This window comes from Falco biarmicus, chromosome 4, assembly GCF_023638135.1.
Source record: "Falco biarmicus isolate bFalBia1 chromosome 4, bFalBia1.pri, whole genome shotgun sequence".
Classification (NCBI taxonomy): domain Eukaryota; kingdom Metazoa; phylum Chordata; class Aves; order Falconiformes; family Falconidae; genus Falco; species Falco biarmicus.
In genome coordinates, this window is record NC_079291.1 from 38941268 (window position 1) to 38967492 (window position 26225).

General features: G+C 37.5%; 1 protein-coding gene and 1 long non-coding RNA gene across 3 annotated transcripts in view; one reads left to right on the forward strand and one right to left on the reverse strand.

Annotated features, from left to right (window-relative positions):
• The first annotated feature begins 14 nt into the window (after positions 1-14).
• LOC130149168 (uncharacterized) lies at positions 15-5471 on the forward strand. 2 transcript variants are annotated; one of them, XR_008821821.1, is made up of 3 exons: positions 15-872; positions 1434-1488; positions 5188-5471. It is a non-coding gene; the product is annotated as an uncharacterized LOC130149168 (long non-coding RNA). The 2 variants fall into 2 exon arrangements; XR_008821820.1 differs by having other exon boundaries at positions 15-1488.
• A 1702-nt stretch (positions 5472-7173) lies between these two features.
• RUNDC3B (RUN domain containing 3B) overlaps positions 7174-26225 on the reverse strand; it is a 55428-nt gene continuing 36376 nt past the window's right edge. The window contains exons 9-11 of the mRNA XM_056337696.1: positions 11914-12060; positions 11443-11558; positions 7174-9121 (exon numbers count right to left, since the gene is read on the reverse strand). Coding sequence (XP_056193671.1) covers positions 8976-9121; positions 11443-11558; positions 11914-12060 — 409 coding nt within the window. The 3' untranslated portion in view covers positions 7174-8975. The remainder of the gene's footprint in view (positions 9122-11442; positions 11559-11913; positions 12061-26225) is intronic.

The following is a 26225-nucleotide window of genomic DNA, read 5'->3' on the forward strand; positions in this document are numbered from 1 at the left end:
ACTCCGCCCGCGAGGGGCAGGGCGGCAGGGGAGGCGGGCGGCCGTTACTGCGGGGGTAGGGCTACCCCCCGCCTCCCTGCTTCGCTTCGGGTCGCCTCAGGGATCGGCGGAGCGGTGGGCGCTCTTCCCGGCAGAAATCGCGGGGCAGGGTCTTCCCGGCAGGCCCGGGGGCGCTCCTAGGCAGCCGCCTGGTCCGGTGAGCTCCGGCAGCGCCACCCTGCCGCCCGTAGAGGCGCGGTGCGGGCCGGCCGGGGAGGGCACGGCTCCCCCGGGCCGGGGCACGGGCCCGGCGCAGGACACAGCTGTGCGGGGACGTGTGGGCTGTGACAAGTGGCTGCGGGCCTGGCCGAGGGTGCTGCACGTTGTTACTGAGGAGGGCTTTGCCTCCGGCCATCACGACCCCGTCACTGCTTATAAATTATATATGCTATTCTGGAAAATTATATATATAAAAATATATGTATTTTTATATATATATATACACATTATATATATAAAAAGTATATTTAAAGTGATTTTGTAGGTTAAAGTACATTAAAAAGAAACCACCACCACCCCCCAATTAGTAGTTGTTAGCATCTGAGAGGCAAATCTTGTTTTATTCAGCTTAATCTTTCTTATATTTTGTTTGGAACTTAGTGAAAATAGCAAAAAATAATGTTCCTGTAGAGCAAGTAAAAAGCTTAGCTCAGTGTCAACTAATAAAGTTACAACTGTACATATGCACAACGTGCCTTTACATTTTAAAGCTATGCCTTTATTTGGGGATTTTATGTCCTGAAATGTTTTTGTTCTTTTTTCTTTTGTCCTGGCTAGTTGCAGATACTAGGAGTATGTAAGCTCCTTGGGTTTAGATACTGCATGTTCCTAAGGTATGGAACCTTGCCTATACAACCATACAGCAGGATTTGTTCAAGGAATTAATATTTAATGGTAGCATTAATACTAGTTAGCCACTGTTTATTGCATGAGGAGCTTGCCAGGGTATATGGTCATCACTAGTAGGCTGTGAATGTTGGATCAACCAGGAGACAGACCTCTGGATTTTTTTCACAGGAGTGACAGAAGCAAGAGGAAGGCCAGATTAATTATTCTGCTGTGCTACAGTTTATGGGCTGTAGGCTGGGAATTTATCTTTGTGCAGATTATTTACATGCTCCTAAACCCTTTGTTGCAACAAGAGGAAATATATATTTCATGTCACATAAGAAGGATTTAGAAGATTTATTGTCATTTAGAAACTCAGCTTATTTACAAAATAGTGCGCAAATACTCTTAATTTCAAAAAATTACAGAGATGCTTATATATAAGTAGAAAACTAATATTCAAATTATTGCTGCTTATACATAATGGAAATGTAAAATATTTTTCCTTTGATTTTTCTGCAAGTTTTGAGCATAGTCTTGCAATACGTTTTTCTGTTCCTTGACAGGTTTTTCTTCTCCAGGGATAAAGCCATAGCTGTATTTCCCCATGTAGTTAGTCAGGTATGTACATGTGCTGCTCAGTCATTGGATTTAGTTATGTCCTTTCTCCAGTCTTCTGTCTATACCTTCCTATATTGTAAATTTGTTGAAGCTGGATTATAAACATACAAACTAACTAGTACAGCATATATTTGGAGAAATTGTAAAACACTAGTATGGCATTTTCTGTTTTGGGTGGGTTTTTTTCCACCTCAAGTGTCTTTTTGTCAAATCTTGTTAGGACCTTTCAGGGTTTCTCGACTCCCTGTGAAAGCTCCATTTTTTTTTCAAGTCAGGCTTGTTTTAATAAATCATGTCTTTTTTTTCCCCATGCAACTTTGACCTCAGTGGATCTGTCCATCAGAGCTGTCTCCTTTAAAGCTATTTGCCTTTTTCTTCCTGTGAGTCCTTTTTGTGGTCTGTCAGGCTCAATTATCTTTTGAGGCCCAGTGATAATGTCTGGTCTTAAGCATATTTTAATCCATCAAATCTCAGTCTAATTTAGGGAAATTAGGTATCCTAATATTAGGGAGTTTGTCTTTTTGATGGTGATTTCAGTTGAATGGTATTTAAGGTTTAGTGTTCCTGTGCTGTCAGTGGTCTGAGAATATATGGGACAGCTGTGATATTAATTGTAACCTTCCAAGTGTATAGTATATATACATTGCATATATGTTGTCACATTGTTGCCAGAGAAAGCAAGTATTGAAGAATCATTGAGAGTTAATTGCTATTTCATGCCAAGAACTTTTGTTACATATAAAAAAAATGTTTTGGTGAATTATTTTGGGGAAGTTCCCACAAGTTGCTGCTGTGCTGTATTAGTTCTGAAAATAACTTACTCACAGAGCTGTCAGTCACTGATAAAAACTTACTGCTTTGGTCTTTAAAGATGGAAAAAAATCTTAATTTCAATCGCACAAATATTTTGTTTACTTTTGTACCTCACAGAAAGTTGTATTTTACATCTTACATGCCAAAATGCTTGTGCTTCACTGTGGCTCATCATCTTTATCAAGTTTGTCTTGATAAACATCAGTGTGTTTAGCAAGATGTCTGCAGTCATTTCAGCCCATATCAAATAAAATAGAGTACTTTTCCCTGGATGATGGAGTGGTATGATGTTCCTTGTTCCTCCAAGCTACCTATAACTAAACATTCTTCCAGCATTCAAAGAAATGTATTTCATGGTCAATGCTTCTAAGTTTTGCTTCACACTGCTCAGTCCATGATTCATATCCAAGTCGGTATGAATATGGAGGTTACTATGTAACATTTTGTGAGTGCAGATGTATGCTGTGCTGTGATTATCAGTTAACAGAGTTCTTTGAGACCCCTCGTTCACAGCTGCACCATCTACCTTCTCTCCCTTTCCTCTGTTGTGGCTGAGTGGGGATCAAGAGGAAACTCAAGTGGTGCTTCCAGTCTTTACCTGAGTATGGACAAAGGCAGTCAGGGATCACCACCATGTGACAGGAACTGAGAGAATAAGAGTTTCCAGCCTCACATGACAGTGAAAAGGGATATTCAGAGTGTGAATGTTCAAGCTGATTACACATCCTCAAGAATTCTAATTACTGGTTCACATCTTTTTGTGAAGAACTACTGTCATTCATTAAACAAAAGTAAATCTTTACCTGGGGGTGAAACTTTGCCTTTGGTGAATATGTACATTCAGATAGTTCTATCAATAATTTACTAGCCCAAATATCACCAGACTAAAACAGTGTCACTTCTTAACTAAACTGTTTTTAAAGTGGTTTGCTTTTGAATATCCTCCTTTATACGTATGACAACTGGAGACTGAAAATTCAGCCTTGAATGTATATAAAGCTGCTCTTGACTTCCTGTGTGCCCACCTCAGGATGCTCACCTCCCTAAGCTTTCTTACTTTAGGTGTACCGGTTCAGCGCCCCCCGCCCATCTCCCAGGCTGTAGGGGAAGAGATTCCCCTGTCTTTCTTTTGCCAGCAAGTCTACCTGATAGGCCAGGCTGCTGTTGTCCTGTTCTGTTGAATGGTGGGGGCCATACGCGGTTGTGGCCGTGCACAGAAGCCCTTTGTAATGCACGCGTGCTATCATGGTGACCCTGGCAGCCTAAGGAGGAAATGACAAGATACTGAGATTAAAATTACATTAACATAAAAGCCTGTAGTAGTTAATTCTTAAATGACATTCCAAATCCTGAATACTTGTCAGTTTTGACAATGCTGGTTTGGTACATTGGGGTTCCTTTTGTGAATGGCTATACAGTTGGTGGAAGACTTGGAAGAATTGTGTTTGCTGAAAGAGGTTAGATAGCTTTACTTGCTGTACAGTGGTGACATAGCTTGGGGATTTGCGTATTCCAGAGCACTGATGCCAGCAGAACGAAAGGCATCACCAAGTATCAATATTATCAGGCATTTTGGGTGGAACATTGTTCATAGATTAGGAAACTTACATGTAAGTCTTGATACGTGAGTAACAGCATAGAGATGTTCTCTTGATCAGCTACTGTCAGTTCAGTTGCCCACACACAGGTGTGATGACTGGGGGTGTTCTGCCTGGCTTCTTGATACTGTTCCAAAGGGAGAGTTTTCCATAGGTTGTGCATCATTTGCACAAGCTCCATGCAGATGTCTTTGCATTTCAAGTGGAAGTAGATGGCTGTGTGCAGGCAAGTGGATTCAGCCTTATTTTCCTACGTCTACGTAAACTGAATCACTTTCTAAACTCCACTGACAAGATCACGGTTGCTTGTAATGCGGGAAAGTTGATGCCTAAATTCCATAATTTATACATGTGGGCGGCATTCTTCCATTTTAGCAAAGGTGCTGTGGATCTTAAGAGATAGTGGCAGGGGATACACACTTTTTACTCAACAGTTGGCTTGAAGGGCTGAGACACATACCTATGGCACAGGGTACAGCCCAGCGGTGCCTGAGCCCTTTCCTCCTTGACTTTATCCATTTCAGGATTCAGGGCTTCCTGAACCACTTGTTCCAACCAAGAGGTCACAAGTTTCTACCTGTCCCACAGGAGCAGCAAGTTTGCACTGACGTTTGGGGTAGGGCACACAGCCAGCCCCCAGAGCCACCTCTTCTGTGCTGGAGCGAAGAGCTCCGCAGGTCAAAGTGCTCTGTGGAGAGACAGAAGGGGCAGAGACAGAATGGCCTTGAGGCAGGCAGGGCACGCAGGATGGCAGGGGTGAGCACACGAGGTCGTGACAGTGGTAATACCCACAGTCAGTAATTTCAGTGTTTTGGGGAACGTGGGCAGGTAGCGTCACAGCTGGGCACTGCTCCACTATCACTGTGCTATCGGTACATTGTGACTGTAAATGGTACTGCAGCACTTCAGTCTGAAAACAAATGATAGTGAATGCTTTCTCTGCTGGGCAGGTGCCATTCCACAGCTGCTTGAAGTTGCTCCTGCTTGTGCCATAATGATCAGCACATAGGAATATGGAGTCTTTTTTTTCCCTCTCATTTCAATGAAAAAATGAACCAACATCTGTAATCCTCCTTTATCCAGCTGCATGGTCAAAATTGTGCCAAATTTGAGTCTGTCAAGGTGTTTTGTATAATCTCCAGTGAATTTCTGCAATTATATTTGGTAACTAAATACAAATTAATTCTTAGCTGCTTCACAAAGGATAAATTTGCTTTTTTCTTAAGACTAAGAAAATACACATGACACTTAAATTATCATTGAAGATTTTGTGACTTCTCTTGCACAGACAGCTAGAAAGAAGAAAATAGAAGACGGAAGGGTGAAGAAAAAGAAATTAAGAGTTGCTGACTGTTCTTCAGTGATGATTGAAAGGGGGGAAAAAAATTGAGGCTGGACAGAGCAATGAAGAATAGCCACTGCGTTAATTTTCAGTCTGACTACACATTTTCTTTGGGTACTTAAAAGGAAGTTTAGGAAATGTTTTCCATTTCCAATTCTATGATATGATTATTCCTCCATAAGGAGGTTGATACAGAATGAATTCAATAAATGCTTATCATTCTTGCTTAATATGTGTTTAATTCTGTCTGTGTTTGTCAGTTGTAGCTCTGTTTTGTGTAAATGCATATTATAAAGTAGTCTTCAGCTGCTTCTCAGGTTTATTTAAAATGAAAACTGCTTAAGATCAAGCTGGAGAAAGTACCTCATGCTCATTAGAAACCCAGACAGCATAGTGACTATGTTGGTAGGCGCTGCAGTGGCTCTTCAGTTTAAGGTAATACGCCTAAGAAATCAAAGCATACCCAGGCACTGAAGACAACTGCCTGTACAGGTGTTCCAGAGGAACTTTCTGTTCCTGCGTACTTTCAGGAGGTGCAAGCGGTCTCTGTCACAAAGGTCCAAAGCAGGGCCAGGCTCCCTGCTGGGGAGCATTCTCCACACACGGCTGGTGTGGAATCACCCGTTCTGAAGGCAAGGCTTGCTGGCATGAACACGCGTGGCTCCGTGCCAGTTAGACACACAGCTGAGGCAGCCTGAGGGGAGAGCACATTTAGCGTACTGCTACAGACGCAGCCACTGCCTGCTGCAGCGTGCTGCACACCCGTATTACGAACACTGCAGCATCTCACTTGCCCATAGGCACTGCGCTTACTGAATCGGCCTCCTCTGTATGATTTTTTTTTTTAATTACCCTCCCTATATCCTTTCTTTCATGCATCGCTGTTGAATTTTGGTTTCTGTTGTTTGAATTTTCTTGCATTTAATAGTGGTTGAATTTTATTTTTTGCATATTATAATGAGAGGGTGTGCTGGTACAAAAGCAACTCAGTAGCTGGGTCATTCAGACACCAGCTTTTGGGTGTGCTTTACCCGAGAAATGGACTTCAGTCCTATTCTACTGCCAAGAAGGTATTCTGGTATGGTTTTGGCCTTGGTGAAAATTATTCACACTGAAAAACGCTCTAGTTGTAAAGACACTAGGAACAAAGTTATAGCATACACTGCAGGCAAGGGGTACTGCCACGAGGAGATATTTTACACTGGTCCCCCATTGTGATTTTTCAAAATAACTTTACACTAGAAACTCAAACTATGGCCTAAGAGAAATAAAGCAGTAACAGCAGATTTTGGACCACACTGAATGAAATACAGCAACAAACACAAACTCTCCCTGTTTTGCAAGGAAAGAATTTGCTATAAGCTCAGTAATACTGTAATTTGTTTCTCCTGTACCATTAAAACAGACAAAAACTAGTAATTAGTGATGATGCAAAACTTTTAATTTACATGCAACATTTATGGAACGTCAAGGCAACAAAACATACAGTTTTGGCATTTTTCAGTTTTTTTTTTTTTAAATTATTAATGTTAAGAACCGAGAAAGACGCATGTAACTGATTTCCCATGCACAAAATGACACCCAGAAACTCAGTGGTGTCAGACTACATAAAAGACTTCAGTTGAATGACACATGAATTTCGTACCAGTAGCTCCAAGAAAAGAGCCAGCAGTGACCATGACTGAAGATCATGATTATAGCCCCCTCCAAAATACTGACACGGGGGAGAGTGTTGAACAGCAAACAAGACCAATTACATCACTGTACCTTGACGCAGAATGTTGACTTGTGGAATCTGGATTCCCTCATTGTATTTGCAGTAAAAATGCATCTCTAATTACAAATTAGTATTTCATAATGTTACTCAACTGCCAAGAGAGAACATGTGCTTAATGTGATAACAAAATAACAAGTTCCATGAAGTAATGGACATTCTGGCAGTGTATGAAAGGATTTAATGGTCAGTGTTTATTACAGAGAAATAACTGGGTGGGTACATGAGGGCTTGAAAGACAAGGTCTGGTGGATTTTGCTAAACTGCTTTCAAAATCTGCATTAAAATGGCATCAGTAGTTGCCTACCCTGCCATGGATGCAATGACCTCCAGCACTGTGGACCAGAAAGTTGGGAAGATGTATCTTGAACCTCCTCCAGCTAAATCCAACAGTGCCTTGAGTTCCAGAGATGCGTAGCCTCATCCTTACAAAGGCTAAGCATTTCCTGTAGCTTTTAGTAAAAGTAAGAATGAATCCTCTTTCTTTCAAGCCCACCTTAAAATGACCACATTATAGTAGTAGTGCCAAGGTACTGTTACAAGACACAAATCAACTGAAACTGTACAGAGTGTAGTGACATACTGTAAACACCTAGAGTAAGCAGTAATTAAAAATCTGTCTTGTATTGCAGCTACTCATGTAAACAATTTATGAAACTTCTTTGGCACAAAAAAGCATTTTCCCTAGCACTTATAAATACAATGTACTTACATGCATTTAAGTTTTGTTTAAAAAGTTACTAATCATACTTATAAGCATTACCTTGATTAGCAAAATTCATAGATAAAGGATTCATTGTATCTTACAAAGAATTAAGAATATAGTTTGCAATTCAAAAATTCATTTGCAAACTTTGAAACTGTTGGGTAATCTGGAAAGTTAGTTTCATCTAAAAAACATCTCCCTTTCCCTGCCCACCCCCTGCTATCAGTAATTTAAATCAATGGCAAGTAATTTGAGAAAACTGACATAAGTTCTGCTGTATTACCTCATCAAGAAAAATACATATTGCACTAATACAGGAACACAAGAAATCTTTAACATGAGAATACTGTCACTACGTTGTCTTTGTGTCCCCTTTTACAGTCTCCTTGGGATCTTGCCAATAAACACACAATCCAAACTTCCCAAGGTGCTCACGCCACCATCCTTAGTCCCCATCTTTCCAGCAAGGCCAATAAACCAAAAATCTCTCATATAACATTTGATTATCTTGACTCTAGTCACTCAAAAGCATTTAGTGAGTTTCCTCAATGTTTACAAATTGCTAAGTATGCTTGATTTTTATACGATCAACTTACAGTTATTATTCACATGCAACTTCAAGAATTAGTAAGTGTTTCAGTGTGATTCTTCAGTGTGATTCAGACATCTAAGTGCCATGATTATTAACAGGAATGCAAAATCTAACACTGAGTCAACTTGAGAAGAGCAGGTGATAGGTTAAATATGCTATTTGACATCCTACTTCACATACACAGATGAAAAGCTGGATTTTTAGGTAAAATGTTTATTTGCCTACAAAGACTGGCATTAAGGATTCCCTGTCTGTTCTGCAAGAGTTGATAGATATTTAAAGCACTGCAGAGAAGCACCGTGGCTAGAGTAGGGCCAGGCCATTGCAAGGAGGAACAGAAGTCATGGCAATTAAGCAGGGGACTGATTTCAACTGTTTCATTTTAAAAATCAGTCATAAGCATCAGATTGAAGTTTTTGGTCAGGTATAGGACATATATAAATATTTCAAGACTAAAACAGAAAATCTGAGAAGTACTTTTCAGGGAAAAAAAAAAGGGGAATGAAAACTGACAGAATTTGTGAATTAAACAGGTAACCATGAAAAGAAAGAAAATAAGCAGCTCATTTTTGAAGTCAGAACTAGTAGTCTTCATTGCAAGTCATTTTATGGAACACAAACCAAATGCATACAACACAAAGTTCTTCGCCCTTGCATGTATCTCAAGATGGTGTTAAGCCTGGACTCGTCATTTCTGTTGTGGGACTTGCAAGATATTCACTTGATTTCAGACTTGTAAGAGATTTGTAGCTTGCTACTGATGTAAGAGAGCCACAAAGACCAAGCAATGATGGAGTGTCTTCCTTCCCTGTTAAGAAAAAAAAGAAAAGAATTCAGCTAATAATTTTTACAGCACAAGAAGACCTGACCACAAAAAAAAAAAAAAAAAAGAAAAAAAGAAAAAAAAGGGGGACTAGAGAAAACCCCAGCTGTTTCACCTGCACTATTATGAATTACATACTGCTTCCGCACACACATACTTCATAAACGCCATTAGGAAGACGCATGATTTATGCCACACGTTCCCTGTCCAGGCGGTAGAGATCCCTACCTGTGCATTACATGCTGGGCTGTAGTCAGTCTGCTACAGAGTGATATATTCAGAGGCTCCACTGACTACGTGGGGAACTGAAGTTACTAATTCAAGCGCTGTTTTTATTCCAGTACCTTTATATATAAATGGAAATGACGTTATTAACACAGCAGTACCTGGGATCTAATTTTAAACCTCTCAGAAAGGAGTAGAATGTAACTGCAATCAGGATATATTTCTTTAAAAATAAAGATGTTTTGGTTTTTAAACCTTGGTAATTTGAAGTGCATTAGGCTCCAACCACTGGAAAAAACCAACTCCACTAATAGGCGACATTATAATGAACACCATCTACCAGCATCTTCCTGTTTCATCCTCCTGGCTCACTGGCAGAATAGAAAAGATCACCTTAAACTAGAGGTTTAAATGAACTTAAAAAGGTCACAGATACAAGTTTTTACTCATAAGCCCTTTAGCAGATTTTTTTTAAAATCACCTCTATAAAGTAGCATTTCTTACAATCGTGTCTCCTGTTCCTGACAGAAAAGTTTTACTTTTATAAGAAAGTAGTAAGAAAAAAACCAAACTACCCAAACCATGCCCTGCCCAACAATTCATTATGAAAAAAAATAAGTCACACATAGTTCTCTTCCATCATTTGTGGTTCCTATCAGCAGTTTCCAGTAGATTTAGGGTCTCACCTCTGCTGAACTTTTTTTCAAGTGACTGAATAGCTTTCTCTAAAAATGAACTCTATTCGGACTTTTAAAAATTCTTCACTTTTATAAAAATATTTATTCCCATGAAAACTACATTCCATTGGAGGACATAAAATACACAAAAAGCAGAGTGACACTGTTTGGGCACAGCCCTTGATTTCTACAAGTGTGAAGCTAAAAATCTGACTACGTGAGTGGGATTACTAGTAACGTGAAAGTTTACTACTTCTAATCTTTCAATTAAAACTCCCATACCCAGTTAGATCAGAGGTATTTTAACAGCAAGAACACATGCCACGTCTTAAAAAAAAAAATATTTAAACTTAGGTACTGATGAAAATTACTAATTTAGAAGTGAGATGTTATGCTACCCTTAAAGACAGTGTTGAAATCAAAACCTAAACTATTATTATCAGCAGTTTTGCCACGTTTTTATTTACAGAAGATAAAACAATCCATAACTTCAAACAATTAATATTATAAAAAAAGCCCCAACAGCTGAAAGTAGATCTGCACAGAACTCTCTTCAGAGCAGCCATGCTGATTCTATTTCACTTTCTCTAAGCTATATAAAGCTAAATCTAATAATTTAAAGACTGGTTACAGTTTTAAAAAAAATTCTAAGTTTTACATCCTTGATACTTTAAACCCAAGAAATTTTAAAAGTTATGAACTGCTAAGGCTCTGTATTGTCAAGTCTATTTAAAGTTAATATTTGATGAAATACAAAAGGATTTTTTATAGCAATTTATGTTCTGTACCCAAATTACTCCTATTTCATAAGTCTTCCAGCATTTTTCTGCTTTTCACAATTGCCCACAAGATGGAGCAGCCAAACTTTGATAAGTGTAGATTCTGAAAGGGTGTGTATTACATTTATATACTAGCATGGTTCACATCATGTTCGTCTCCCTGTTCTAACAGGGACACTGTCAGGCTGCATCTCCACAGATAAATGTTGAATGCAAGATTCGAGAATGACAGTGGTAGCTGCAAATCCAGTGCCTTTAATCTTTATTCTAAGAAAGTAGAAAGGAAATTTAAAGAACTCCAAAGATTTGAGTTAGTTATAGCAGAAAGATGACAGAAGATCCACCTTGTAGCTGGTTCTGCGATGGAGAAGGAAGATAGGCAACATATTTGAAGCTTAGCTTTAAATACAGTACAAAGTCTTATAATTATTGGGGATGCGGGGTGGGCATCTTCAAAAATCCAAACTTATTTGAAGTATAGTCCTTAGGGAAACAAACAATTTAACAATGAAAAAATATGCCGTTTAATGCAAAGTTTGTTCACACCGAAAATGCATCTCACAGGGACTGAAGATCAGAGCTATGAAGAACAAAACAAAAGGAAGCCACCAGACTGGCTCTGCACCTTCGTTTAACAGGCTCATCCCATCCTGCTTCCCATCCTGTGAGTGACCTGGATCCAGAGAGGACTGAGAAAGACTAACTTCTGCTGAAAGCTGGTCCAGACTTTGAAAACTTTTCCTGCAAGGCAAGTAATACTTAATAGTAACACATTTAAAGATCTAACTATATATCTTCAATTCTCCTTAACAAGTTTTCTGAAAAAGATTAGGCAGTTCAGCTTTTTTCTCTTAAATGCTATTTTTTGTTTTTTAAAACTGATTTTTCCTAAAGCAACAACTTCCTTTTTTTCCTCCTTTTTTTTTAATTAAAGAAAATTTTTATGGTGAGAGAAACTGATTTTTTCTGCCAGATGATCCTTGCATATTGTAACAGGTAATTCCAACAGGATACATTTCAGAGTATACTAAATGAAATGCTTAACTTTAGTTTCCCTGTTCCTCTAGGGGTGAATCAAAATAAATACTGAGCTTACTCATCCCATTGTTGATTGTGCTTTCTGTAGAGCAGAGTGTCCAAGGCAACAGCATTGACATCCAGAGCTCCTGGGGAAGGCCACTGATTGGTGAGGTGAGTAGTTAATTCTTGTCTTGATCGCAAGTCATTGTTCTTTAGCACAGTCCTGTGAATACAAAAAGCAGTAAATTTCAGCCTATTAAATACAATTCCTTAAGGTACAGAAAGAAAACCAGGGCAAATGGTCGTGACCAAAATGATGTTCTGCTTCAAGTGACCAGATTGCAGTTTTCATAAAGCATCTTAAACTGTTCATTTTTCCTAGGGGAAGCAACTTAGAAACCTATTGAGACTTACTTAGAAACAGAAAAAAGCTTTCTGCAAAAGCAGTAAAAAAGCAACTGCGTTCTAAAGATTCTTTCTGCCAGTATCATGATTATTAACAGGACAACTACTTTGCAAACCAACTACAGGAATGTGATGTCCTTTTTCCCCCTCCCCAATTTTTTTCACAGTTTGAACACCTCCCCTTCCTCCTCCCCCAATACTTCTTCAGAATGAACTAAAAACCAGACATGGTGATTTCATTATATGCTTCCAGGTAAAATATAGCACACAGTTATTCTGTTTTCTACCACCTTCCATTTTCTAGTAATTTATGTTTCTAAATTACAGAAAATGTGTTAACTGAGTACCTTACATGTTCAAATTAGTTTTGCCTCATTCTCATGAAGCAGACCAGTTTTCTAAAATTCTGGAAATGAGGAAGCTAACATGCCAATATTGGAAATCATCTGCCAAGAGTCATAAAGAAGGAAAGTATAGGGTTCTCCAGGCTGCAAGACAAGGTCAGTCTTTTTCCAATAGTACAAGGCAACCTCCAATCTACCCTCATACTGCTGTAGAATAACTCTAGAAACAAAAGTAATGTTGCTTGTTAATCCATAAACTCTCCAATCCATGAAATAGTAGGCAATAATAAAATGCTGTTTTACAACAAATTCGACTATCTCTGGCCCGAAGCAAAGAGCTAAAGTTATCTATCTCTGTACTGAATGCGCTCAGTTCAAAGTCAAATGCCATGTTGTTATATGAAGCGCCAAACTGTCTAGCAATTTAAATAACTATTCATGGTATGCATACATTTATATAAATTCACAGATAACATTGTCAACAGGTCTATTTTTACAACGAAGTTTTTATTCTGGTGGTATCTGAAGTGCTTTGACAAGAACCTCAGGAAGGGCACAATAACGTAACACCACTCAAAGAGCCAAAATTTCCCACAAAACAAGGTAAGGAAAGCAAGTTCAGTAAGGAATTGTTAGTAGCTGAATTTGAGAAGAGACAGATGCACAGCAATTTTGCAAGAGAAGGTGGTGATGCACCGCAGTGAACAAAATTATTTGCAAGAAACTTTTCTCAAGAGGACCAATTCCCCCAGCATTCATACAGGTAAAAACTTTCCTACCCAAAGATGTCCCTCCTCATCCTCTTCTAAGTGGTCTACAGGAATAACCGCTTTGATAACCCAAACCTCTCAATACTTTAAAATATCTTCTATGGTACTCGCTTCCCCAGGTAATCCCCTTAATCCACGGGGCACATCGAGCATTAAACAGGTCTGTTAAAGGCTTGCTGATTTGAGGAAACCTAAACAGTGACATAGCAAGTTCTTAGGAGGTTAATCAGTTACACTACATCCCCTCCTTATTCAGAAGGAGTTCTTGTATGCTTTTATAGAAGTTTCATAATAGGGCACAGTCTATATTAGAAACTATACACACAGTAACTAAGTGCAAATTCATACACAACATGCACGTGTAAATTTCCCTTTGGACAACTCCTGTACGTTATCACCACAGCTGAGCAGCAGTGTTAACCTATCAGTAAACAAGCACGCTGAGCAAAGACAACAAACTCACGCCATCTACAGACAAGTTACTAATAGTGGAACTTCGGCATTTTACATGTAAAGTTTCTGTGTTGAGGCTTTTCTCACACATCTTTATGCTGTAGTAAGCTAACATTTCACCCTTTCTTTGTGTGCAAAGAAATTCTGATCAAACACTAGCCAAACAGCTTGAGGGATTTTAGCAAAACAACATTTTAAGACAGTTCTAGTATATCACTACTTAAACCACTCTACCATGCTCAGGAAGAAAACCAGGCATCAAGTAGGACACAGAAGTAACTATTCTCCTCTTAAAACTATTATGCTTTATTCTGAATCTTTAAAAATATCTATAAATAACTTGGAATATATAAAATCAGTCCAAACACAGTATTCAGTATATCTAAAATAGCAGTACAGACAATAGAAGTTAGACAAAATACTCACAGCAGGTGCTGGTAGTTGCCATCTATTTTTTTAGCCTTCTAGATTATTCAGCTGCTCGCTCTTTTGCAGCCGTTTTTAAAGTATCATGAGATTCCACTATAGCAAAGACTTATTAAAGGCACTGCTTGCAAACAGCAATTCTCTCAAGATAAACAAAGGCAGTATCAATTTATGCCTATTAACCAGACTTATTTTAAAAGTCAAAGTATTAAACTGCACAGCATCGTTGAATCATTTCAGTTGGAAAAGACCCTTAAGATCATCAAGTCCAACTGTAAACCTAACACTGCCAAGTCTGCCATTAAACCATGTCCTTAAGCGCCGTGACTACACAGCACACAGCATCCTCATACTCTTAATCACCATGAGGCAAAAATGACCCTGCTCCAAATATTCAAAAATAGGAAGAGGAAAAGAAACAGAAACAAAAGCATTTACTACAGAAAGGTGTTAAAAAAGGCAATATGATCAAGTTTTAATGAGGAAAAAAAAAGTAGAGATTTCAAAACACTCAGTGTGAAAAAATGCTGCACAAGACCAAGTACTGTCCTGCTCCTGGTCAGACAAGAGGAGCTCTTTCTAGAAGTTAAGAGCTCTCAAACAACAACAATTTATTTTATCCAGGGCAGACTGAGTTTCTACAGTAGCACTCTTGTTCCTCAGAACACAAACACAGTAACTGGTGCTGGCCAACTCCAGGCTGTGATACTGCAGGGTTTGAAGTAGGACTCTTCTTAATGCTCACGAGCGCAATGAAAATTATGCTGTTTAACCAAAAGCACAATATTACTATTAAAACTTCTTTATCTGCTAGTATAGTGAAAGAAGTTTGGCATATAAAAGTTTTCAGAGGGAAAATCAGAATAAAGTCTTCACGGAGCAAAAACTAGAAATGAAGAATACGTTTAGAGGTACAAATGGTAAATAGGGGTATTTGTGAAATTTGCAAGTTTCACAAAATATTCAAGAATAAAATGTAAAAAGCATATTTTCTGTTATTTAAACACACACACACAAAGGAACTACTGAACATTTTGGACCTTGAGTGGGAGATATTTCAAAAGTGCTACCAAAAGTTCACATGAAAATAATGTAATGTAATGTAGATAAGCTTCTATATAAAATGCTGGTCTGTAGTAAAACATACTGAATTGAAACAGCCTATGTACAAACAGCTTTATTCTACTGCTTCTGTTCCTGAGAATGAACTGTGGGTGTGAAACACCAACTGAAAATCAGAATGACCCGAACACCTGTAGATCAAGACTCAAAGGCTAGGTTTTATGAAGGACATTACCTCATAACTTATAAGCGTAACTTACATGGAACAAAATCCATAATACATCATAAGAATAACACCGAAGATCACAAGTATGCAGGTCTATTTTTAAATAAAATTCAGTAAGATAGTGTTCTATTGGTCTGTAGCTGTGATTATTTAAGGATGATACAAGCTAAGGTTTGGAGACAATATGTCAAGCCATTTAATACAGGAGTAAGAACATCCCAAAAAGGGAACAGGAAGAGAGACAGAAGGGTTTACTATAGAAAGAAGTTAATAAAGTAGGAAATACAATGAAGTTTGAGTTAAAACAAGACAACGAGCATATACAACAAGCTGTTAACTCCTTTTCTTCAGTCAAAATAGAAAACTTGAAAGCCAAAAAGAAGATAAAACCAACGGCTTCCAAATGTAATAATCTCAGGAAGGTAGTTGGTACATGGAGAATACAGTGGATCTTAATAAGCCATTATATGATTTTTATCATTTTTTTTTGAATGAAAGAAAGGCAGCGTATGAGATATGGCTGAAAAGGGTGTACCAGACTAACAAGGTAAGACTGCCGAGTGCATAAAGTTTTATGTAGAATAAGGAGAATATGTAAGAAAGCAAGGGGGGGTTAAAGTGATTTATGGTATTTCACCTAATCCAGGCATGAAAAAATTCTTGGTTGTCTGAAAACCTGTGAGCTACCATCCACAACTGGTATCTTCTCTACCTATAACCATTTCCATCTCTTTATAATCATGTTGGCAAAAAGTAGCAGAAGCTCTCTTTTTGTGATCTGCAGAAAGAAAACAATCAGTTTTCTCCTGCTCCCAACATTTGTGCCCTGAGCAGTCCTCACCCCGACAAGTATTTTTATAAGACAACTTAATATCATATTTAAAGTTCTGAAAAACTTAACAAAAAAAATAAAAATAGGAAGAGATGGCAGGCAGAAAAGGAATATTTCTAATTCTTTTGGAATTCCTGAATTGTTATTTTCATACTGAAAAGCAACAAGGGAAATGCAGCAAAATGCTTGTTGGGATTTATTACAGGAGTGGGGCATCAGTGACGCTGGAGACAAAACATTTTCAAAAAACTGCCGTTACAATGATCAAATATCCTTTTTATTACTTCACAGCACAGATTTTTCCATAATGCACATATATAAGTACATTATACACAGTCTCACCATGTTAGCCCAGTATACCCTGTCTAAGTTATGACATTTAGATTGTGGTAGGTTTTATTTAATATCTAAAAAAAGAAAACTCCGTAAATTCAAAACCTCCATAAACTTAAAAATACTACGGCAACTAATAATTTGGTAGGAAAAACAAGCAGCAAAAAAGATGAGATCATCATCTTAAAACTAGAAGACATCATTAAAACCCAACAAATATTTGGTTTACATTTATATTTGTTGTTCTTTACATCAGAAACCAGTAGATAAATCAAGCTCCTCTTAGGAAAAAAAAAAAAAAAAAAAAGAAAAAAAAAAAGGAAACAGTATTCAATAAAAACATCCTGCTAATGAATTCCTACCTATTACAAAAGAATACAGAGGATTCATTAACTCATCAACACTAGCGTATTCCCATGTTAGGCTTAAGTGTCTGCTTGATGTGCAGATACATACACTCCTTCCAGGCCTGTAAATTTACTTATATTTATTCAAGAATAACAGCAGAGTATTAACATCAGGTTTATACAGCTAATCCCAGAAGTGTCTCTGCGTGCTTCTGACTTTCAGTCCTTTAATTGTGTATTTAAGAAGTAGGGAAAAGTGAGATTAGTGAAATCTTCCAATAAACGTCCTTCTGTAGTAGAGTTCACTGGCCCTGTCTGTTAGGTGTTCTCCATAATATTTACTTGACAATGTCCTCAACTTTTATTATTTTATTTGATATGTTTATTTCATGATTTATTATTTTGAGGTTATTTAAGTACAAGCAGACTACAATTATGTATGGTATGCATATAATAATAAAATACAATTGAAAAATTACTGTTCATTTCCATCCCTGCTCCACAGTATGCTGCCCTTTCACTTGTTCTGGTACAATCACGTAGGAACCACTCTGAAAATGGATCATTGCAACAGTAAATTTTTTAAATTATTTTTTTAAAGCTGGTGTCAGGTTTTTTTGGGGGGTTTGTTTTTTCATTGAATTCATAAGGTAACCCCACAAACAGTTCTGTTTGCCCTAGCACTGCTTTTGGGAACTCTGCTACCTCTCAAAAGGATAAGAAATTACTCCTTTGAAGTAACACATCTAAGACTTCTGCATCTTGAAAATGTGACCTGACTTGATTCACTCCTTTGTAGAAGGGTATAGGGACAAAAGACAGCCTGTACGTGGGGCTTCTGCGTGCAAAACCAAAATGATATAAAAAGCAGCTTATCTTTGGTCATTTGCCATACTGTAACTATATTACCTCTGGAAATTTAAAAATAAACAAGTAAATAAAGATTAATCTCAAGTTTAGTCCAACCTAATACAGAAAAGCCTTATCTTGGTAACCACATAAGATTTCTTGTTTCATTTTAGCTAGATTGGATTTCCAGTTTCCCCTGGAACAAATCCAGATTAATGCCACTGGAAGCCTATTCTGAAAGACCCACTTACAGATATTTTTTTTAATAATAATAATAATAATAAGTCAGTTCTGTTTCCAATTATACCTGTGAAAAACCAGTAATTTCTTACCTGCAAGTTTAATTTCTCCAAATCCAGAAAATGCCAATCCAGTTGGCAATTTGCCCTCCTACCAGCAGATGAAGACAGGAAATAAACCAAACAGACTAATTCCCTAAGAAAGGGAATTATATCAGATGAGTGCTCCAGTTCAAGAACTACCTGAGTAGTGAAAAGTAAAAATGAAAATAAAAGCTGAAAAGAAATAAAAACATTTGAATAAGAAAGAACAAGCTTTAAAAACCTTTATTTAGGACAGGAAATATGGAATGCAAACTCAAATTGATAGCATATATGAACATAACTAAAATCTGTAAAAGCAACTCTAAAATAAAAGGAAATTTTCAAACTGTCAGTACTGTAGCAAGACAGTGAGCTGTCTGGACTGGTATGTCATTGGACTTTGAGAAATTAGATCAGCAGGTATGAAAATGAGTTACTTACCAGTAGACTTTGATGCTGCAATATATCACCTCCCTCAGGTTTGTGCCCTGTGCACAGACACAGTATTCCCCAATTAGATGCCAGAGCAGTTAGATCCCAGCAGACCTTCTAATGGCAGCTGCTGCAGTGAAAAAAAGCACGTATGTCCTACCACACCACATTTTTTTTTTTACTCTGACTGGCCAACAGATCTTCGTGTGACACAGCAACGGTACTAGCTGTGCCACAGAATAGATCCCCTTGAAACTTTTTCAGCAATCTTTTTATTGCCTGAAGATCTTGAAATATATCCTCCAGTAATAAAATTACTGTCATCAACTTTATAGAGCCTTTGATCTCCCTGACCTTTGGAGTAACTTGGCTAAACTTGCATTGGCAGAAATACCAGCAACTTGACTCTTGAGTTCTAGTGTAATTACTGTGGAGATTTTATTTCAGAAGACAGACCTCAAGAATGGACCAGAACACACTACAATATGGTAACTTTGCATGTGCTCATTAAAATACACACACACTGCAGTGTGTGACTGACACTCTTCATGTCCTTGCACAAATAACAAGGCCAGATTCCTTTGGAGGAGAATAACGTGAGATGTTTTTTACCCGTGAGACTTTTTTTACCCATAAGACTTCAGTTTCCCCAGATAGTAAATCTTGACTGAAAACAGGAAAAATACTGAACTTGACTAGCAACTTAAAGAACAGCTTTTAATTCAGTTCTTCAAGTATCAATTCTTGTCTGCCAGAAAATGGAGGGCTTTTAGCAAATGACTTTTTTTGACAGATTACCAAACTTGCCTTTAGTAAATATCCTCTCAAACTGAGCTTGTCATTCAAGGATTATTTTTTTTCATGTCAGTCATGTAAATACAAGTTATATGTCTATAACTGAACCCCTTTTAAAAGAACACTTCTATACAGGTGGTGGGGGCAAGGAAAAATACCAAGATTTTTCTTCAGAGCAGATGAAGAAAACTTCACCAAAATCAGTGGTCTATTTTTTTGCCATTTTAACATGCTTTCCTTTAATTCAGTAAAACCAGCAATACCAACTGCAAAATGGTTGGGTAAACTTTGGGTGACAGTACAACCACTTTTTTAAACTTCCACTCACATATTAAGCCAGCATGAGTTTCAGCAGATGGATCTTCTACATAGAAAAAGATTTGCCAAAACCAGCATACAAGCTCCTTCAGAATGCCATGTTTCTAATCACAAAAAAAAGTGAATAAGGGAATCCTGACTTACTTTGAAAGATAGAAGACCATGTTGGTTAAAAAAAAAAAAAAAAAAAATGCGAGGGGGGGGGGGGGAGGGCTGCAAACTGTGAACAATGTAAGTTCCTCCTAGTAGTTGAATGGGAATTAATACAACTACCAAACTACGCAAACAGTAAGACAGAGCTTCAAAGTCTAAGACAATTGCAGAATGAAGAATATGCAGGACGAAAATGTGATCCAAGGGGAGAGGGGGCAAAAATCCCCCACAGAAATCTCCCCCCTGCGCCCCGAAAAGAACAGTAGAAATGGATACATGGGAAGAAAAAACAGGTGGCAATGAAAATCTTTGCCAAGCATACTTTAAATTATAATTTGGATAACAAAATACTGAAAATTTTAATTATGTTAAGTAATGACAAAGAAAAAGCACCAGTCTAAATCTCAATCACTTGCTATCCAAATAGAAAGGCAGCTAATAAAAGCTTCTTGCTCAAGAAATCAGGTAACATACTATACTGTATTTTCTTGGTTTTAACTTCAGACATTTCACTTTTTTCTACTTTAAGCCTTTTCAGAAATCATTTAAACTGTGTTTTATTTTAACAAAACACTGAAAAAAACCATGACAAGTTGTAGCATTAAAACTGGATTTCAAAGAAAGAAAAGAAAATTGTATCCTAAATTTACAAATACCATCCATAATTCAAAAAAGACTCCAAACATTTCTGTGAATCTGTGTGTGTGCACACTATTTGTATTTTAGAAGAACTTTAAATTTTGTTTTGAAAGTGGAAAATGGATTTTTCTATTCGTTTTTACTGGATGAAACTCAACTTCTTGACCTGATCTATTTAAACCAGTAAATATAGTCAAATAAAACTGAAATTTGGGATAATTTGGATATTTCTTTTGTCTGAAGAATCTCAGAGAGACTGTGTCTGTATATCAATGATAACGTAATATCTTTGCAAATACAGAACTAGCCTCTCACCATTTTAACCTGGCACTATTCTTCCAGCCTTACAAAAATTGGTTATATTGTTACTAGTTGTCATTTAAAGTCCATTTAATTTGGTATTGAACTTCATGTAAACTGCATTAAATGTATTAGAAGAATATAAAAACAACTTTTGTTCAACTTCTCATTCACGTATACGCACTATCAAATAGTAGCTTTTCCTGTCAGTAACTTCCAGAATATAGAAGAAAATCTACAGTAAATGAATATGAGGGTTAAGAAATGAAGCAAGAAAAATTGGGACTCTCAGAAGCAAATGATAATGCAAGTTTATTTATTTAAATGAGTAAAGCACAAAGAGATCAAATTCAGTCTCTATGACTGTACTCCAACAGTTAATGATTACGCACCATGATTGACTTACCCTATTTTTTACCTGATGTTCTTTATTCCCTCCATCCACAGTATCAAGGTATTAAAACCCTTTTCTGAAATCAAAGCCTCAGGTTCACCTGTTCTAGACATGAGATAATTCTCTTTGTGGAATTAAAAGAGGAAAACTTTTTTTTTTTTTTTAATAGGTTCTTTAGCATTACTATACCAAAGCAAGTATTTTATTTTATTTATTTTTTTTTACAGTTCAGGTAATACTAACAAGAGGGAAAAACTCCATGATCCATACAATATGCTCTCCTACTGGGAATGTGCATCATTTGCAACTGCATTGCATTGAGGCCCTTAAACGTTCAATACTTCTCATTGTTATTTTGAAATGCCCTACTGCCCCCTGCTCCCAATCTTAGAATTCTACATTGGATAAAGACTCTGAAATTCAGAATGCATGAAACACTAACGTTCAAGTAACTTAGAGCTTTCTTTCTTGCAAATTCTATGCAATGCCTTTATCTACAGGAGCATAGATATTGTCGAAAAGAGCAAGGATGTCACTATAAAACCAGATTTTAATATTACACAGTAGAGGCTCAGAAGGGGATACATTGCCATGCTAATGTAATTAACTATGCAAAACCATCAAAGGAAAGTCCCTATAATTCTCTAACTTATCAAGAGAAAAAGAAAGGAAAAAAAGAAAAAGAGAGCAGAGGACACACTCCCTACAAAATGAGTATTCTTCACATTGGAGTCAGCCAGCACTTTGCTATAAATATACCAACACAACTTGTCCTTGAAGGCAGCAATAACTTAAAAAGCTTTTAACTTTTTTAAAATTTAAGGTCTAGTTTAAAATAAAACTTTTAAGCCCACTTTTAAAAAGTTCAGAATGAGAGATTAAAATATGAGGGTTTAAAAACAAAACCCTATCTACTGCATCTTGCAGATTAAGTCCTTTTCCTCAGGCTGCTATCAATCCAGAAGCTTTTGGCTTCCTGCTGCGCAATAAACCCATGCAAAATCCCCCTGGATTCTAAAAATAGTATGTCCTCTGTCATGTCAGAAGCTTGATTGCAATTTTGTTTAATTCTGTACATTCCTTTGCTGTACCTCACTCTGTATGCTCCACTCTAAATTGCAGGAGTCTGTCTGTCCATGTTCTATGCCCAGCAGAACTTTTCCTAGTTAGACTTTTAAGCAAAAAGGAAACTCCCATGTATTCACAGATTTCCACCTCACTGAAAACTGAACTTGCCTTCTTGCTGTCTATCAGCAGGAGTACAATAGTACAGCAAACTTCAAAAGAAAGAATTCCACAAAAACAAAATTCCAAATACTGCCAAAACAGTTTTAATATTTATCAAAATATGCAATATTTTTTCTATGCTGTTTAAAAAAAAAAAGAAAGTACAGACAAGTTTAGAAAAGAAGGAGCTGAAACCACACCAGACCGCAATACTAAGGATTTAAAATTGCTGCTGCAAACTTGAGAGGGAGACAGAGGACATATATGAAGCATTACAAATAGAAGTGTGGCTAATGTGAATTATGGTTTGATAGCAAGGATCCATGAAAGCTTTAAAGGGAAAGAAGGATTAGCATTCTCAATTTTGACATTCTAGGAGAGAAATTCACCAAGAAGATCAAAGATTAAAATTTAATCTCCCACTTTCTCTCAGCGAGAAAATAAAGCAGCTACAACAAATTGGATTTACTGTACTTAGGAGTTGAGGAATTCAGTTTCTTTAAAAAAACCCAAACAAACCAAACAAAAAGTCTTACAAGAAAACTATCTGAAAATGAAGGCAAGAGTGCTAAAAAAAGTCATCTAGCTTTCCTATTTCTTCAGATTATTTAGGTTTTGAGCGAGGATTACAAAGCCAGGCAACCCACATTTAAAGTTTTACTTACAAGGAGACACAGGATCAATTTCAAAGCCTTAGCTCAGACCCTTCCTGCTTCTGTTTCTTTCTCTGCTTTACCCCTGGCAGCACAGTTACAGCCTACATCCTCTATGAATTCATCTGTGACCATCCCGCTGCCTGTTCTTGGGCAGATATTTGTGGCAGCACTCCGAAGGCTCTAGGGCATTTACAAACAGAATCTTGAAGCAAGGAAAAGCACTGATACTATTTTCGTAAGCAAGTTATTTAACCAAATGGGGCATGATCAGTCTTTGGAAATGAATCATCTTTGCTACAAAGAATATAGTAAATCTTCCTTTTAAGTACTCCTTAAGGGATCTGAAAGGACATGGTGGATTTGAAACTGAAATGCTCATTTTGCCTGAACTTTAAAATGTATTTACTCTGGCATGCTGCTCTCTCAGAATTATTGTGGCTATGTTCAGGTGCTACTGAGCATGAGCTGATGGACTTCTCTGAAAGGCAGAATGCATTAGCTTGAGCTCAGTGCAGTGCTAGCATAGGGAAAAAATAGTTGTGTGGACAGAGTACTCCAATAGTCAGTGCCTGAAAGAGTGAAGTGTAAGTGACGGGCCATGTACAACTCGGGAGTGGAAGCATACACAGAACGTTTACTGTAATTAAAGGCTGTCACTGAAACAGTCTCTCAGGGTTGCAACTACACTGTCATTTCCTGTCTTTACAAATACATTTGTATTATCCAAATAGGAACTGCAGCGTTGCTGAACCTATCAGACAGCTATATTAAAATATTAATAATGGAGTACAAGTACTGTTTGGGCCTTGAAAACACTGACTAATTCTGAAGTAACAGCCAGACAAATTAAATAAATCTACCTTTAAGTTTTACTAGAACATAAAAGAATTCTTAATTATACAGACAGGCTTAATACAATGTAAGACATGAGTGTCCCTGCAATTTTGAGTCTTATTTGAGCCATAACCGAAGACAGAATTCCAAAGACGGAAGAGCTTTAACATTCCTTTCCTCCACAAAAAAAACAACCAGAACAAGACCGCAATACAGGAAGAAACAGCAGAGAGCGTTAAAAAACAGACTGGTATAAAATATAGCATAGCCACCGAATCCAAGAAATAAATTTGCAGTACATGTGATAAATTGGAAAAAAAAAAATTAAAATACTGCACTAGTTGGGACAAAGAGGCTGTACCATCTTATACCAGGCACATCAGCCTGAAAACCTGAAAAATACTTCAGGAGGAAACCTACGTTGGTAATAATGATGGAGATCACTATTGTCTTGTCAACAAATATCACAGCAGAAGGAAAAAGATTAAGAGTATTTTAAGTTAAGGAAAGCATTGTATACAAAGGTAAAAAACCTCATCACTTAATTTTAGAAGACTTTTTTGTGAAAGTGGTTAGCTTCTGTAACATCAGTGAGTCACTACATAGGGAATTAGTCACAGAATCATAGAATGGTTTTGGTTGGAAGGGACCTTAAAGATCACCTAGTTCCAATCCCCCTGCCATGGCAGGGACACCCTCCACTACACCAGGTGTCTCAAAGCCCCATCCAGCCTGGCCTTGAACACTGCCAAGGATGAGGCATCTACAATTTCTCTGGGCAACCTGTGCCAGTCCCTCACCACCCTCACAGTAAAGAATTTCTTCCTAACATCTAATCTAAGTCCACCCTCCTTCAGTTTAAAGCCATTCCCCCTCATCCTATCACTACATGCCTCGTAAGAAGCTCTCCTCCAGCTTTCACTATTCAGAATATTGATGGAATCTCTCCAGTAATCATACATCGATAATTAACATATATAAATACCAATTTCAGATGCAGAATCTGAACCTTAAAGCAGCAAAATAAGCAGAGTTTGCCTTAGACACAGGTAGTATGTAAGCAAAAGACTAAGACTCACCCTAAGGGGGAAAAGGATTGTTTAAGCTGAGATAAAGTTTTAAGGCAAGGATGTTGTGGGCAAATAGCTCCAGATTTTGCCCAATCACTTCTTTGACAAAGCTAACTAGTCCTTCAAGGCAGCGGTCTCCAAACTGGGATGCGCAAGACAGTCCTTTGAGGTACAGAAAGAAAATAATTTTTGTACTGTTAATAAATGAAAGAAAATAAATCGCTGTTTATTTCACCTTTATATCATCCTTTTTAATTTCTATTTTAGTGTATGTTTTATAATGTACATAATAGTACAGAAGTACATGTATATAATTTAGAAATAAATAAATATATCTACATGAGGGGTGTGCGCTCAGAATTTTTTTACTGATGTGGTACACAATCAAGTGTCTCTCTGTTCCAAGAAGCACTCAACACTTCTTTGCATGATCTTAGAGGAGGAAGAAATGGCTGCCTCTGTGAGTTTTGAATACTCCAGGATACAGTTCCTTGATGATTTGGGATCCCTCTCCATCACATTTTGAATGTTACAGAATTTGAACTGTTTTCTTCAGTTAGGCATGCCATGGATCACAGGTTTCTCTTGGCTGTCCTCCTATGAGCTGCTATTTTTAAGCACTGAAGAGCTGTTCATTTTAAGCACTTTAAGGCCTTAAGAACTGCCCCACCCTCACTGTAAAAATACACTATTTCTGTAGAAGATAGAGCCAAAAGCACTGTTCCCTAATGTTCAACTACAAGTCCCAGGTAAAAACATGTCCCAGTGACAGCAAACACTTCTGAAAGAAGTACATGAAATGTATATGAATATGCCTCATTATTATTACAATTGACACATATCACTAGGCAATTACTTCATCTAGAGACGCTCTAAGTGTGGTGAAAGAGCAAGTTGTTAGAATAGAACAGAATAGTTCCAGTTGGGAGAGACTTAAAATGATGATCTGATCCAACTGCCTGATCACTTCAGGGCTGACCAAAAGCGTATATATTAAAAGCATTATCTCCAAGTGCCTCTAACACTGACTAGTACAGGGCATCGATCACCTCTGGAAAGCCTGTTTCAGCATTTGACCACCCTTTTGATACAGAAAGGTTTCCTAACATCCAGTCTGAATCATCTTCTTGATCAGCTGTGCATTGGTTTAAACATGTCCAACTGATGATCAGATAGTCTATTGCAGTTTCAAACTTTTCA